The sequence below is a fragment of the Mirounga angustirostris genome, unplaced genomic scaffold, assembly GCF_029215605.1.
Source record: "Mirounga angustirostris isolate CCGP_5_RB_7025 unplaced genomic scaffold, mMirAng1.0.hap1 SCAF_4, whole genome shotgun sequence".
Classification (NCBI taxonomy): domain Eukaryota; kingdom Metazoa; phylum Chordata; class Mammalia; order Carnivora; family Phocidae; genus Mirounga; species Mirounga angustirostris.
This window is the reverse complement of record NW_026991712.1, coordinates 87,380,279-87,395,681: the sequence shown is the minus strand read 5'-3', so window position 1 is coordinate 87,395,681 and position 15,403 is coordinate 87,380,279. Positions and strand designations below refer to the sequence as shown.

At 38.6% G+C, this 15,403-nt stretch overlaps 1 protein-coding gene across 4 annotated transcripts in view; it reads right to left on the bottom strand.

Moving 5' to 3' along the window:
* SNX27 (sorting nexin 27) overlaps positions 1-15,403 on the bottom strand; it is a 71,048-nt gene that overhangs the window by 37,362 nt on the left and 18,283 nt on the right. For all 4 annotated transcript variants that reach the window (XR_010410749.1, XM_064588537.1, XM_045896628.3 and 1 more), the window contains exon 2: positions 9,810-10,041. Coding sequence is in view for 3 of the 4 variants with exons in the window: in XM_064588537.1 (XP_064444607.1) it covers positions 9,810-10,041 (232 nt within the window). In the remaining variant the exon portion in view is untranslated. The remainder of the gene's footprint in view (positions 1-9,809; positions 10,042-15,403) is intronic.

The following is a 15,403-nucleotide window of genomic DNA, read 5'->3' as shown; positions in this document are numbered from 1 at the left end:
ACTGATGAATCACAGACCTGTACCCCTGAAACAAATAATACATTATATGTTAATTAAAATAAAATAAAATTTAATTTAATTAAAAAAAAAAAGAACTATTACCAGGGTGAGCTGTAAAAATAACAATTTTACTGGAGTTCAAAGAGCATCTGGAATCATTTGACTTCCCTCCAGCCAGAATAGAGAGACCTCCCTTGAATCTCCATGGCATTCTAAAGAACTCAAAAGGGCCATGCTTTAGGAGTAGAGCTAAATTAGCTCTAGAGTAAAAGCTACTCTATGCTCCCTAAAAGAGCTTAAAAACAAACCTGAAAAAAGGATGAAAGTAATCTATAAGTAACTTAACTGCATGCCAGCAAAAAAAAAAAAAAGAAAGAAAAAGAAAAAGAAAAAATCCATCATTCTTTAAAGGAATATAACAAAATCTAATGCACACTAACATTAAATTAACAGGGTGCAATACCCCATCAAAAAATACTAGACAGGGCGCCTGGGTGGCTCAGTCGTTCAGCGTCTGCCTTCGGCTCAGGTCATGATCCCAGGATCCTGGGATCAAGTCCCACATCGGGCTCCTTGCTCCGAGGGAAGCCTGCCTCTCCCTCTCCCACTCCCCCTGCTTGTGTTCCCTCTCTCGCTGTGTCTCTCTCTGTCAAATAAATAAACAAAATCTTTAAAAAAAAAAAAATACTAGACATATAAAGAAGCAAGAAAATTTGATCCATAACCAGGAGAAAACTCAGTCTGTAGAAACAGACTCAGAAACAAAAGTAGTAGCAGACAAATACATTAAGCAGCTATCCTTGGCTGCTTCTGTTCAGGATTTAGGAAGCTGCAAGAACAGTAATCCCACTCTAGATATAAGAGATTACCCATGCACTTGCAAGTCTTCCCCATGGGCCTCTTGTGCTCACAAGAAAGACTAGGGACAGAGCAGGACACTAGAAATGGGCTATTGGGACACCCCAGGCATGAGAGAGGTGCTTGGCAATTGTTGGGGGACAGACACAATACCTCACCTACCGCCCCTAGACCCTTCTCTTCTTTTTTTTTAAAGATTTTATTTATTTATTTTACAGAGAGAGACACAGCGAGAGAGGGAACATAAGCAGGGGGGGGTGGGTGGGAGAGGGAGAAGCAGGCTTCCCGTGGAGCAGGGAGCCCAATGCGGGGCTTGATCCCAGGACCTTGGGATCATGACCTGAGCTGAAGGCAGTCGCTTAACGACTAAGCCACCCAGGCGCCCCTAGACCCTTCTCTTCTATTTTTTTTTTAAAGATTCTATTTATTTATTTATTTGAGAGAGAGAGAGAGAGAGAAACAGCATGAGAGGGGAGAGGGTCAGAGGGAGAAGCAGGCTCCCTGCTGAGCCGGGAGCCCAATGTGGGACTCGATCCCAGGACTCCGGGACCATGACCCGAGCCGAAGGCAGTCGCTTAACCAACTGAGCCACCCAGGAGCCCGACCCTTCTCTTCTATTAAGCAAAAGCCTTAAGCCCTTGGGGGTATGGGCAGCAAATCCTCTCAGAGGGCACTGGCAAAGATCCACTGCTTCTGGGGAAAAACAAAGCAAAAACCCTCTAACTCCTTATTCCTGGTGAGAGGCAGGAAACCATCCTAGACCCAAGCTCCTATACTGATACTAAGTAGAGGTCTGCTACAGCTAAGGGAGGAACAAGAAACTCTTCCAAGACTAACCACAGATACAAAGCAGAGTTTAGCCGTGATAAGGAAGAAGGGCAGAAAAACTGAAAAAGTCTCACTCCCAAGACATAGGCACAGGGTCTGTGTAGACCCTGTCTAAGATGGAAGCTGGACCAGATAACAGAGAACCCCCACTACAAATCTAACCTAAATAAAAAGCAAGAGTAGTCCACCACTGGGGGATAGGCAAAGGTGGAGAGAACTTGTCTGTGGTACAGGCAACGCAGGGGCGGCTAAACGTTGAGAGAGAGGGGAGAGCAGAACACAGAAAAACAGAGCCTCTGACCCCAGCCCCCACTTTAAGCACAAAGCAGCCTACTATTAGAGGTATTTGAAGCCTATGGAACAATAAAGATACCAAAAGCCAAAACAACACCCAAATTGAGCCTGATTGACTCAATCCCCTGAAGAGGAAGACATTTGCAAATTTTCAGGTTCAAATACTATTTATTTCAGTCTCTACTTTTCTACACATGATGCTTGGCACTCAATCATATATTACAGGACAAAAAAGTAAGACAAAGAAAAACCACTTATGTCAAGAGATAAGGCAATCTCAGAGATAGCTAAATGTCAAAGGGACATTAAATAACTATGATTCATACATTAAAAGATCTAATGGAAAAGGTAGACAACATGTGTAAATAGATGGAGAATTTCAGGGGAAATGATAGAAATAAAAAACATAATATCAGAGATGAAGAATTTCTCTGACAAGCTCAACAGTTGACTGGACACAGCTGAGGAAATAATCAGTGAACTTGAAAACAGGGTAACAAAAATAATCTAAAGCAAAAAAGAAAGAGAAAAAAAAACAGAACAGAGCATCCAAAAGCTGTAGGACAATATCAAACAGTCTAACATACATGTAATTGGAATCTCAGAAGGACAAGAGAAAAAGAACATAGCTGAAGAAATATTTGATAACATACTGGCTAAGAATTTTTGAAAAATATTAAGATATCAAACCACAGATCTATAAAATTTAGAAAACCCCAAGCAGGATAAATACCAAGAAAGACCTAGCTTTGAAGTTTAAAAACTTTGAAGGTAACTATAAGGGGTTAAAACATTACATAGAGAGGAACACAAACTAAAATAAGCAGGCCTCTCACTTCTCATCAGACACTATGCAGGCCAGTAGACTACAGTCACATTTTTAAAGTACTGAAAGAAAAAAAACCATCAACTCAGAATCTTATACCAGGTAAAAATATCTTCAAACATAAAGGCAAAATAAACACTTTTTCAGACCAGTCAAAAGTTAAGAGAATTCATTGCCAGCAGATCTGTACTATAAGAACATTAATGGAAGTTCTTCGGGCAGAAGGAATAGATACCAGATGGAAACTGAATTTACACAAAGGAACGAAGGACACCAGAAATGGTAAATATGTGATTAAATATTTCCTTATTTTTAACTTCTTGAATTGTTTAAAGCAAAGATAACAACAAAGTAACATGGAATTTATAACACATAGAAGTAAAATGTATGACAGCAACAGCACAAAGGATGAGAGAAGGAAATGATATATACTGTTGTAAAAATCTTTTATTATATGAGAAGTAATATTATATTAAAAGTAATACTTACAAAGATGTATACTATAAACCTGGAACCACCACTAAGAAAATAAAACAACAAATTGTATCTAATAATACAATAGTGGAGATAAAATAGGATCATTAAAAAAATACTCCAGGGGCTCCTGGGTGACTGAGTCAGTTGAGCATCTGACTCTTGATTTTGGCTCAGATCATCATCTCAGGGTCGTGAAACTGAGCCCCGCATCAGGCTCTGCGATGCTTGGGATTCTCTCTTCCTCTGCCCCTCCCCACTCATGCTCTCTCTCTCTCTCTAAGACAAAGAAAGAAAAAAAAATTCCATTGGGGCGACTGGCTGGCTCAGTTGGTAGAGCATGTGACCTTGATCTCAGGGTTGTAGATTCAAGCCCCACGGTGAGATTACTTAAAAAAAAAAAAAAAAATCTGGGGCACCTAGGTGGCTCAGTCAGTTAAGCGTCTGCCTTCAGCTTAGGTCATGATCCCAGGGTCCTGGGTCCAAGTCCTGCATCGTGCTCCCTGCTTAGCAGGGAGCCAGCTTCTTCTTCTGCCTGCCGCTCCCCCTGCTTGTGTGCTCGCTGCCTCTCTCTGACAAATAAATAAATAAAATCTTTAAAAAATAAAATAAAATCTAAAAAAATACTCCATTAATCAAAAAGAAGTCAGGAAAGGAGGAAAAAGGAATAAAGAACAGATGAGATATAGTTAACAAAGAATAATATGGTAGATATAAAACTAACTATATCAATAATTAAATGAAATGTAAGTAGACTCCAAATAAAAGACTGAAGTTGCCAAATTGCATAAAAAAGCAAGACACAAGTATATGCTGTTTATAAGACACTCACCTTAAGTACAGTTATATAGATAAGTTAAAAGTAAACAGATGGAAAAGATACTCAATGAAAACAATAAACAAAAGAAAGGTGAGGGGTGTCTAAGTGGTTCAGTCAGTTAAGCGTCGGACTCTTAATTTCGGCTAAGGTCATGATCTTGGGGTCCTGGGGTCAAGCCCTGTGTTGGGCTCCGCACTCAGTGGGGAATCTGCTGGGGGGGGCGGATTCTCCCTCTCTGCCCATACCCGCCACCCCAATTGCACTATTTCTCTCTCAGATGAATAATAAATCTTTTTTTTAAAAAAGGTGAAGTGGCTATTAGTGGCTCTAAGATAGTATCAGAGAAAGACTTCAGAACAAAGAGTATTACAGAAGATAAAGAGATATTTCATAACATTAAAGGGGCCAATTCATCAAGAAGGCAACAGTTTCATTATACATTAAAAAAAAATTTGATAGAACTGAAGATTCCCCCAAAGACCAACCTTCCAGTGATAACAACTACAAACTCTAGACAAAATGCAAAAACCAATTACCTGAGGATTCTGAATACTACACTTAAATGCAGGCAGATTGCAGAGGGGAGTCAAAACATGGAGCACCCCACAGAGTTGGGGGGAGTTCCTGCTTTTAGGGGGCTCTGTCCTGATAGTGGGCATCAGTCACAAAGTAGCCTGACTTAGGCAACTAAAATTCCAATAGAAACTCTGACATTCTGCTGTCTGGAGGAAAGAGAGAAAAGATTCTAGGCAAGCATGGCTGCCACCAGAATGAGTGGAGAATTCCAGAAAAGAGAAACAGAGAAAAGGATGCCTTAATTCTGTGAATGAACACCACATACTTCTCACACTGATCCTTCCCTGAATGATATACATGCAGAACAGACTCAAACTAGCACAGAAAAGTCTGAAAGAATTGAACTGACACTTGAGTACTGCCCACAGGTGGCAGCCAGGTAAAACAAAACAGCAACATTCCTCAGGGGAATATCACAGAACTCTGGGCCTACACAATGCAACATTCACAATATCCAAGATACAATCCAAAATGACTCACTGTACAAAGAACCAGGAGGCTATTCCCTTTTCCCTTTTCAAGGGAAAAGGCACTAAATAGAGGACAACCTCAAAATAACATATTGAAATGTTCAGACATAACCAATGGAACAGAATACAGAAATAGAACCACATATATATGTTCAGTGGATTTTTAACAATAAAGCCAAGGTATTTCAATGGTGAAAGGATATTCTTTTTCAACACAGGTTGCTGAAACAGCTGGATATCTATATGGAAAAAAAAAAATCTTGACCCTTACATCATACAGTATTGATACAAGAATCAACTCTGAATGGATCCCAGACCTAAACATAACTGAAAATTACGACGCAGCCACTTTTTGGAGAACAGTTTTAACTTCAAAAGGTTAAAACATAAGAGTTACCATATGACCCAGTAATTCCACTTTTATGTAATATCTAAGAGAAATGAAACATATATCCACATAATAAACTGTACACACATAACTCAAAACAGCATCATTCATAACAGCCAAAAGTAGAAATAACCCAAATGTCCATCAACTGAAGAAGAGAGAAATTAAATGTGGTGTATCCAGACAACGGAATGTTACTTGGCTGATACATGCTACATGGATAAACCCTAGAACACATATGATTTCATTTATACGGAATGTCCAGAATAGGCAAATCTATAGAGACAGAAAGATTTGTAGGGAGCAGATGGGAGGTTTGGAGGATGGTGGCTAAAGGGTATAGCCTTTCCAAGGTGATGAAAATGTTCTAAAACTGACTGTGGTAATGGTTGCACTACTCTGTGAACAAACTAAGAACCACAGTGCTCGCTTCAGCAGCACATATACAAACTAAGAACCACAGAATTATATACACTTAAGATGTACAATTGCTGGTACATGAATCACATTTCAATAAAGTTATTATAAAAACAGAGAGTTAAAACTATAAAACTTTTGGGGCACCTGGGTGGCTCAGTCATTAAGCATCTGCCTTCAGCTCGGGTCATGATCTCAGGGTCCTGGGATCGAGCCCCGCATCAGGCTCCCTGCTCGGCGGGAAGCCTGCTTCTCCCTCTCCCACTCCCCCTGCTTGTGTTCCCTCTCTCGCTGTGTCTCTCTCTGTCAAATAAATAAATAAAATATTTTAAAAAAAAACAACTATAAAACTTTTACAAGAAAACAAAAGATTTGTGTCCTTGGGTTAGGCAGATGTCTTAGAATATGAATTATCCATAAATGAAAACAGATAAACTGGACTTCATCAAAATTCAAGACTTCTGTTCTTTGAAAGACATTGTTAAAAATAAAATAAAAAGGATGTCCTTCAACATATGAATGGATAAAGAAGATGTAGTTCATATATGCAATGGAATATTACTCAGCCATCAGAAAGGATGAATACCCACCATTTGCATTGACATGATGGAACCGGAGGAGATTATCCTAAGTGAAGTAAGTCAAGCAGAGAAAGACAATTATCATATGGTTTCACTCATATGTGGAACATAAGGAATAGCGTGAGGTCCACAGGGGAAGGGAGGGAAAACTGAATGGGAAGAAATCAGAGAGGGAGACAAACCATGAGAGACTCTGGACTCCGGGAACCAAACTGAGGGTTACAGAAGGGAGGGAGTGGGGAGATGGGGTAACTGGGTGATGAGTATTAAGGAGGGCACATGTGGTGATGAGCACTAGGTATTATACATAACTAATGAATCGTTCAACACTATCATCAAAAACTAATGATGTACTAAATGCTGGCTAATTGAACAGAATAAAAAAATAAATAAAAGATTTTTTAAAAAGGCAAGCCACAGCCTGGGAAAAATACTTTACAAAACACCTCTCTGATAAAGGACTCCAAATACATAAAGAACGCTTAACAACAAAATAAAAAGATAAATAATTTAAGTTTTAAAATGGGAGGGGCGCCTGGGTGGCTCAGGTCATGATCCCAGGGTCCTGGGATAGAGCCCTGTGATCAGCTCCATGCTCAGCAAGGAGTCTGCTTCTCCCTCTTCCTCTGCCCCTGCCCCTGCCCCCAATCGTTCTTTCATGCTCTCTCTCTCTCTCAAAAAAATAAAATCTTTTTAAAAAAAAAGTTGAACTCTTCACAAATGAAAATATAAGAATGGCCACTAAGTACATGAAAATAAACTCTGGGGCGCCTGGGTGGTTCAGTGGTTTAAGCGTCTGCCTTCAGCTCAGGTCATGATCCCGGGGTCCCGGGATCAAGCCCCACAATGGGCTCCCTGCTCAGCAGGGGAGTCTGCTTCTCCCTCTCCCTCCCCTCGCTCATGCTCTCTCTCTTGCTCCTCTCTCTCAAATAAATAAATAAAATCTTAAAAAAAAAAAAAAGGTTAGGGGCACCTGGGTGGCCCAGACAGTTAAGCATCTGACTTCGACTCAGGTCGTGATCCTGGGGTCCTGGGATTGAGCCCTGCATGGGGCCACTGCCTGGCGGGGAGTCTGCTTGTTCTTCTCCCTGTCTCTCTCTCTCTCGGCCCCTCCCCCACCACTTGTGCTCACTCCTTCTCAAACAGATAAATAAAACCTTAAAAAAAAAAAGGTTAAACTTTCATTTACTATATCACCTTGCAATTCCACTTCCAGCTACTCAAGAGAAATGAAAACATACATCTACGTAAAGCCCACACATTAATGTTATTTCATGGTTTAGTCATAATAGCCCCAAACTGGAAACAACCCAAACATGCATCAACAAGCCACTGGATAAACAAATTGCAGTAAATTTATCCAATTAAAAATTAAATGCAATTAAAAGGAACAAATTACTAATATATGCAACACGTATCAATCTTAAAAAGACTATACTAAATGAACAAAGCCAGACACCAAAAACTATTTATTATATGATTCTGTTGATTTGACATTCTAGAAAAGGCAAAATATACTAACAGGAAGCTGATCAGTGGTCGACAGGGGTGGTGTTATGAGGAGAGGACTGACTGCAAAGGGTCATGAGGGAACTTTCTGGGGTGGTGAAAATGTTCTGTATCTTGATTGGATGATGGTGATTATAAAACTATGTACATTTATCCAAACTCATGAAACTGGACACTTGACGTGGGTGAATGTTAATGTAGGTAAATTATGCTCAATAATGTTAATTTTCTTAAAAGGGATAATTAGTAGTTTCATTCCTGTTCTATTTATTTTTTTTATTCTTATGTTAATCCCCATACATTACATCATTAGTTTTAGATGAAGTGTTCCATGATTCATTGTTTGTGCATAACACCCAGTGCTCCATGCAGAATGTGCCCTCCTCAATACCCACCACCAGGCTAACCCATCCTCCCACACCCCTCCCCTCTAGAACCCTCAGTTTGTTTTTCAGAGTCCATCGTCTCTCATGGTTCGTCTACCCCTCCGATTTCCCCCGCTTCATTCTTCCCCTCAGTTTCATTCCTTTTCTAAAGTCTACAGAGGCTCCCAAGGTCTCAGGTAATTCCCAAAAGGTCTCAACATTCAATCTGCTCTACTTTTAGGAGCTGACCTTGATTTCTACTTTTTACATGCCTTGTGATTCAAAGTATAGCACCTCCGAAACACAAAACTCTAAACTTTGTGTATATGGCTTTGAGAATCCACAGACCAAGCTGACATAAACTGTGCTATGTGCTATCATCACCAGCTAAATTAAAGATGCAGTCAAACATTATTTGATCCTTCTGAACTTTTCTGGCTTCTCTGCTTGCTTTTCTCATCTCTCCACTAAAAAGAATTTACCATAAATGTCCTGTGGCTCATTCCTATACAGGGAACAAATCCCAATTTCAGAGACTGCAACCTTGAAACACCTGTAGTTCACCTTGAAACACATGTAGTCTGTTTGCCAGTATCTAACAGAACTCACTGCACTTTCTACAAAGAATAATGAATTTCTCATTATATCAACACTCCCCAAATAATCAAAGGCAAATAAAGCATACCTCAATCAAGAGAAAAAATAAGTAGATTGGCTACCAGCAGCTATTAGGTTTTGAGGAACAAGCAAAGGTACTCAAAAAAGGGGCTGGCACATATTATCCAGAACTCAGGGTGGGCTTTCCTGCACATCTACAACAGCAACAGGTTGGAAATGTATAGAATAGTTACTGTAGTCAGAGTATAATTAGGACCTTGCAGAAAACCCAAGTTAATCATTCACATAGATATCTCCAAAGAAAACGAAAAAGAACAAGATGTGGAGAGAAGTGTAGGGCACTTGTAGGTTCTGATGTGGACAAAATCTGTATTACCGAGATGTTTTGGAAGATACCACCTTTTGAAATTAATCTTGCTCTATAGCTCTACGGAGTCAATAGTAAGTGAGAGACTGCTATTAACAAAGAGATATGGCAACCAATAAAACAACAAACAAATAAACAAAACCAACTTACACATGTTTACAACAGACCAGAATGCAAACTTAAAACTGTCTGGAAAGAAAATGGAATTATACTTAAGCAGAAATCCTCTTTATTACTGTACTTCACCCCCTGCAAAAAATCATGGTCACTGTCTTTTATATATGTGTGAACCCATCTTCCTGGTAGACAAACTGATCTAGGTTGCGGTGATTACTTCTAGTGCTCTTGTATCATGTATGACGAGACTGGGGGGAAATAAAAGCTAAATGTTTTGAGGATTGAGTTGGCTGACACTCACCACAAACTTCTCACCATTCTGCTCCACATGTTTGTATGTGGGGACCGATATGGGCACTGCTTGCTTTTCTGTGTAATCATAAAATGATTGTCCCAACGAGTCGTCACTGGGATCTAGGTTATCTGCCTCATGTGGAGGTACAGATAACACTGTCAAGATCAATTCCTTCTCGCCTGCTCGGATCAGGTCCACCACCTGCTTGTGTGTCGCCCCCTCAACATTCACGCCGTTCCTAAGGGGAAAAAGGGAAAAAGAAATCCCATAAACCAGAAGGGTCCAAACACCTTATATCTCCACCCTCCTGCCCCCACTCCAGTGTTACGCAGTATGAACCATAAAATCAAGATTAATTTGGTTCCAGAAAAGCTGTTTACATTTTTATAGATCATAATGTGTAGAAGTATTTATGAACTTATGGCAGGGAGGAAAAATGGAAACAGGTGAGAGGACCTGCCCTTCCTCTATGCTAGAATCCCACATATAGCTTCAGGAAAGCACATGGTGAAGCTGCAGAGGAAACAAAGCTTTCAAAGCTAATTTCCTCATCCTAACCAAGGATGTATACAATACAATCAAAGTGCCTTTTAATAATGCTGCCATTTGAACTCTACTTAGTTCTTTTTAAACCTCCTAAAATTTCTGTTAGAAGAAATTTTTTACAAAATGCATTCCTTTAATTTGTAAAGATTCAAAAGTATGACTTAAGATAATTTTTATATTTATATCTGATTTCACCCTGTATCTCCAAATCAGTCAATTTAATTTTCCTTTATACCAAGTTTCATCACCTTGGGAGTTAAGTGGTATATATCCTCATACAAATAATTTATCACTTGGTTTTTAAAAAGGCAATTTTGAAATTTTATTATCTGAACCAACTTCCCTTGTCCTCCCAATTACATTAATCTCTCTTAGCATTCTATCTACTCTTCTTTCTGCTCTGTGCTATCTCACTTAAAGCCCTGGGTCATCAGTTCAAACTAAAAAAACCTACATCTAAAGTTATATAGTAAATCAACCTACTCATTCTCCTCCCTGTTACAATGGATACAAAGGCTGCAACTAGGAAAAGTAAAAGGTTTGGAAGAACAATAATTTTGTCAAGAAAGATGCTGAGTCTCACAAAACTCACTCAGCAAACTGAACTACCTTCCTACAATGCTGACCCTGCGCCTGCTGTCTCAGCAAAAACCACTAGGCAGCTAGCTGACCTGGAGGTTCCCTCCATAGCTATCCCCCCCAAGAGTTAGGAAACATACACCTGGCCTTTAGTCAGTGTGATAAAAGCTTATCTACTACCCTTTAGAGTTAAGCTCTTTTTCAGTTTCAAACCATTAGGATTTTTCCTTCCTGAAAATGATGCTAAGCTTAGTAACAAGCCTTCCACAAACTTTTCAGACACTGCAACTGTCTCTGTCAAACTCTGGTATCTGAAACATCCATTTATATAAACAGAACAGGCAGGAGATCACCCTGCTAAGCCTCCTTCCTTTTGGGTTTAACAATCTAATCAGTAAATTCAGCACTCTAGACATTTGACAACCTAAAGTCTAACTTATATACACACAAAAAATTCAGTAATTTTACAATTGGCCAGCTATAGAAAAAAATAAAAGCACCCCTTCCACCGATAGAAATTTGGGCTTTTAAAATTTGGATCAGATCAAACTAGTAATCAGAAAAAAATAATCAACTCTGATCACAGAGCCAGACGATAAAACAGAGAGAAAAATGGGCTTTGAAGCTATGGATTCAAATCTTGGCCCTGCCTTTAGTACAGGCACTGGTCTTAACTAAGCATTTAACCTTTCTTAGCATTATTTTGTGCATGTGTAAAATAGGGATAATAATAATAAGCCCCTAAAAGGATTGTTGTGAGGATTAATGTAATGAAACATGTAACTCGCTGGGAAAAATACCTGAACACTCGCATTACAAGGCATAGTAAGTATTGTGTAGCTGTTGAAGAAATGTTGGTTGAAGAAGAAATGGAAACCTCAAGTTGGGGACTGTCAAAGGATTTCATCTAAATCTTTAGCCTTATTAGTAGTTCTGAGAAAATGTTTTGCTGGTAGAAGAAATATAATTGAAAAAGCAAAAATTAAAAATCAACATGGAGAACTTCATCTACCCCTAGGAATCTTAACTTACTCATGAATGCCCTTAAAAAAAATTTTTTAACAAAATAGGGAAAACTCACTTTAGAGACTGAACATCTTGGATACTAAAACAAGATTTTTATGTTAGTATAATCAATTTTATGAAATGCACATTTATGAAAAAAAGTTTAACAACTATGCTCAAATCTTATTTTTCAGCTCCCCAATTTTTTCCCCTTTAAAGGATCTTTAATTTCGGGTATTCTGTCAATAGGCTGGGGGTTGGTAAACACCTATAGCATTTGTTTGTAAAACTGTATTTGTGCATATACGTATTTTTCACCCTTAGTATGGGGTCCACGGCTTCCACTCGTTTCAAAAGTTCTTAACCTCTGGTTAAGAACTACTGCTTTCAATGCACACTTCCTCCACCCATTCAGTTTTCAAGTTAGAATACACTGTTCCTGGGTCACTCAAAAAACAAGCCGCAAAAGTCATCAGAGAAACCTAAGTGGGGCTTACTCCAATAGCCAGGGAGCAAGGGAGCTTGCTCAGTTCCACTTCTTTATGAGAAGACCAAGCTTCAAATTGGCTATCACCCCAAAACCTCTTTTTTAAAAAAATAAATAAATAAAGACAGGAACGAACTACCAGTGTCACATTCTAAACACACTTGCTAATGTTTATTTAGTTCAACTACAAAAGGAATGCTATACATTCCACAATTTAATACAAGGCTGGAAATTCCTTCATTCTTCAGAGAATGAAATGAGGTCAGTAAAAACCCCAGGACGTTTAATTTCAAAAAGGGCCCTCCCTCCTCAAGAATTAAGAGGCCTTCACAATCATAAAAATGTTTATATGATATCCTCTTTTCCACATGAATGCCACTCTCCCAAGCTCAAATTAAGTGTGGCCCAATTTGGACAATTCTAAAGACATAAAAGAATACTATAAATTCTGCAATAAAGGAAACTTCCAGCAGTAGACTTCTGGTTCAAAGCATGGGTTTTAGAGTCAGACAGACTTGGGTTTGAGTACCACCTGTGCCATTTAACAGATGAGACATTGATAAATTATTCAATCTCACTAAACCTCAGTTTCCTAATCCATAAAATGGTGCTAATAATACCTATAGCTAACAGAATGAGAACTAAAATGAGATAAAGCTCTAGAACATGGTAACCACTCAATAAATGATAGCTATTCGTGTGACAGTATTTTTATCAGCTGGGCAAGCAGGTTAGTAGCATGTTGGCCTCCTGATGACACAAATCCTTCCTATCACCAATCTCCCTTGTCTTTCTTTTGTCTTTGTAATATAATCTAGCTGGAATTCATTTGAAAAAAAAAATGATTGAGCTCTCAACCTACGCCGACCCATCACAAAAAGGGAATCCCCTTCATAAGACCACTGCATCAGAGAACCACCTAGTCCTACACCACACAAAAGTAACTACTGCCCAATGGGTCCTACTCATCTATGTTCTTCCATAAAGAAAGGGAATGACTTAAACACACTATCAAAACATTTTCAGCAGATATGTGATTAAACAAATACAGCAAGATGTTAATTATAAAATCTAGGTGGTAGGTATGCAGGTATTCACTGGGCATTTCCTTCAACTTTTCTGTATGTTTGAAATTTTTCATAATAAAATGTGAGGAAAAAAAAGGCGGCTAGTAAAAAACCCAACAATCCACAAGTAAGACCAAAATTTTGTTTCTTTAGGTAACTAGAGGATACCTAAAACTTACTTTGTGTTTTCAGCATTATAAAAATATACCTAACAATTTTAATAAAATTCTCATTTTTTACATAAGACCAAAATCTGGTCCAATCAGAGGCCTTTAGCTAGCTAGCAGAGGTGGCTTTAGACAAGACTTTTGTTCAACTAAAGTTAGCCAGCTGGGGAAATGGTAAAGCTAATATAAACACTCTGAAAAGCAGGGCGGAAAAAAGCTCTAAATTGTCAGGATCTGTATACTGTAAAGGAAGCTGTATATACTGAAACTAAATATGGATGGAAATATGACAAGAGCCAATCACTAAATGTACCACAGCAAGGAGCCATTCTGTGTGGTAAGCAGAATACTATCTTGGCCCCCTGTGACATTCAAGAAAGCAATTAAAGGACAATTAATCCCTCAGAGGTAGCCTGTAAAAAAACAGACAATAAATTCCTATAACTGCAAGCAATATGATATAAATTTCAATTATGTCAATTAAAACAAAGTGGCTACATGCCCACAAGAATGGTTTAAATAAAAAAAGAGGACAAAACCAAGTTTTGCCAAAGATGTAGAACTGGAATTCTCATACATTGCTGATGAGAGCATAAAGCAAAAACAATCTGGCAATTTCTTATAAAATTAAACGTACATTTACCTAATAACGCCATTCCTAGGTATTTATCCAAGAGAAATGAAAATATACCCACACAAACAATTGCAGTTGAATGTTCACTGAGGCTTTATTCATAACAGTCCAAAGCTAAAAACAGCCCAGTATCTATCAAAAGGTGAACAGATAAAAAAAAAATTGTGGCATATTCATGCAAGGGACTATTACTCGGCAGTAAAAAGGACCAAAGTACTGATATCCACAACAACATGGATGAATCTCAAAAACACAATGAGCAAAAGAAGTGAGACAGAAAAGGGTCTGATTGATTTGATTCTATCTACTTGAAGTACTAGAATAGGTAAAACTATTCTACAGTGGTAAAAATCAGATCAGTGGCTGTCTGCGGGGGCAGGGGTAAATACTGAATGCAAAGGAACACAAGGAAGCTTTCAGAAATGATGGAAGTGTTCTATATCTTGATTGGGGTGGTGGTTAAATGGGTCTAAACCTTTGTCAAAACTCAAACTCTGCACTTAAGCTGTGTGCATCTGACCATATGTAAATTAAACCTCAATAAAGTTGACTGGCTCAGTAGGTGGGGCATGTGACTCTTGATCTCAGGGTTGTGAGTTCAAGCCCCATGTTGGATATAGATACTTTAAAATCTTTAAAAAAAAAAAATCTTTAAGCATGTGATTCTTGATCTCAGGATCATGAGTTCAAGCCCCACACTGGGTGTAGAGATAACTTAAAAATTAAATCTTAAAAAAATAAAAATTATTATATAATATCCTCATTTATAAATGTGAAATAGTAGTCCATCATCAGAGTGAAACATAATCCCTATTCTACTTTTAGATTACTCTGAATAAAGACATTCAAGTACATCAAGCAAATGGACCATACAATTCTTTTTCCGGTTTTTTATTTTTAGGATTTATTTGAGAGAGAGCACGAGCAAGCATGGGATGGAGCACAGTGGGAGGGAGAGGAAGAGGGAGAAAGAATCTCTAGCAGACTCTGCACTGAACACAAGCCCGATGCAGAGCTCAATTTCATGACCCTGAGATCACAACCCGAGCCAAAACCAAGAGTCAGACGCTTAACTGACTGAGCTACCCAGGCACCCCTGGACCAATTATTCTTTA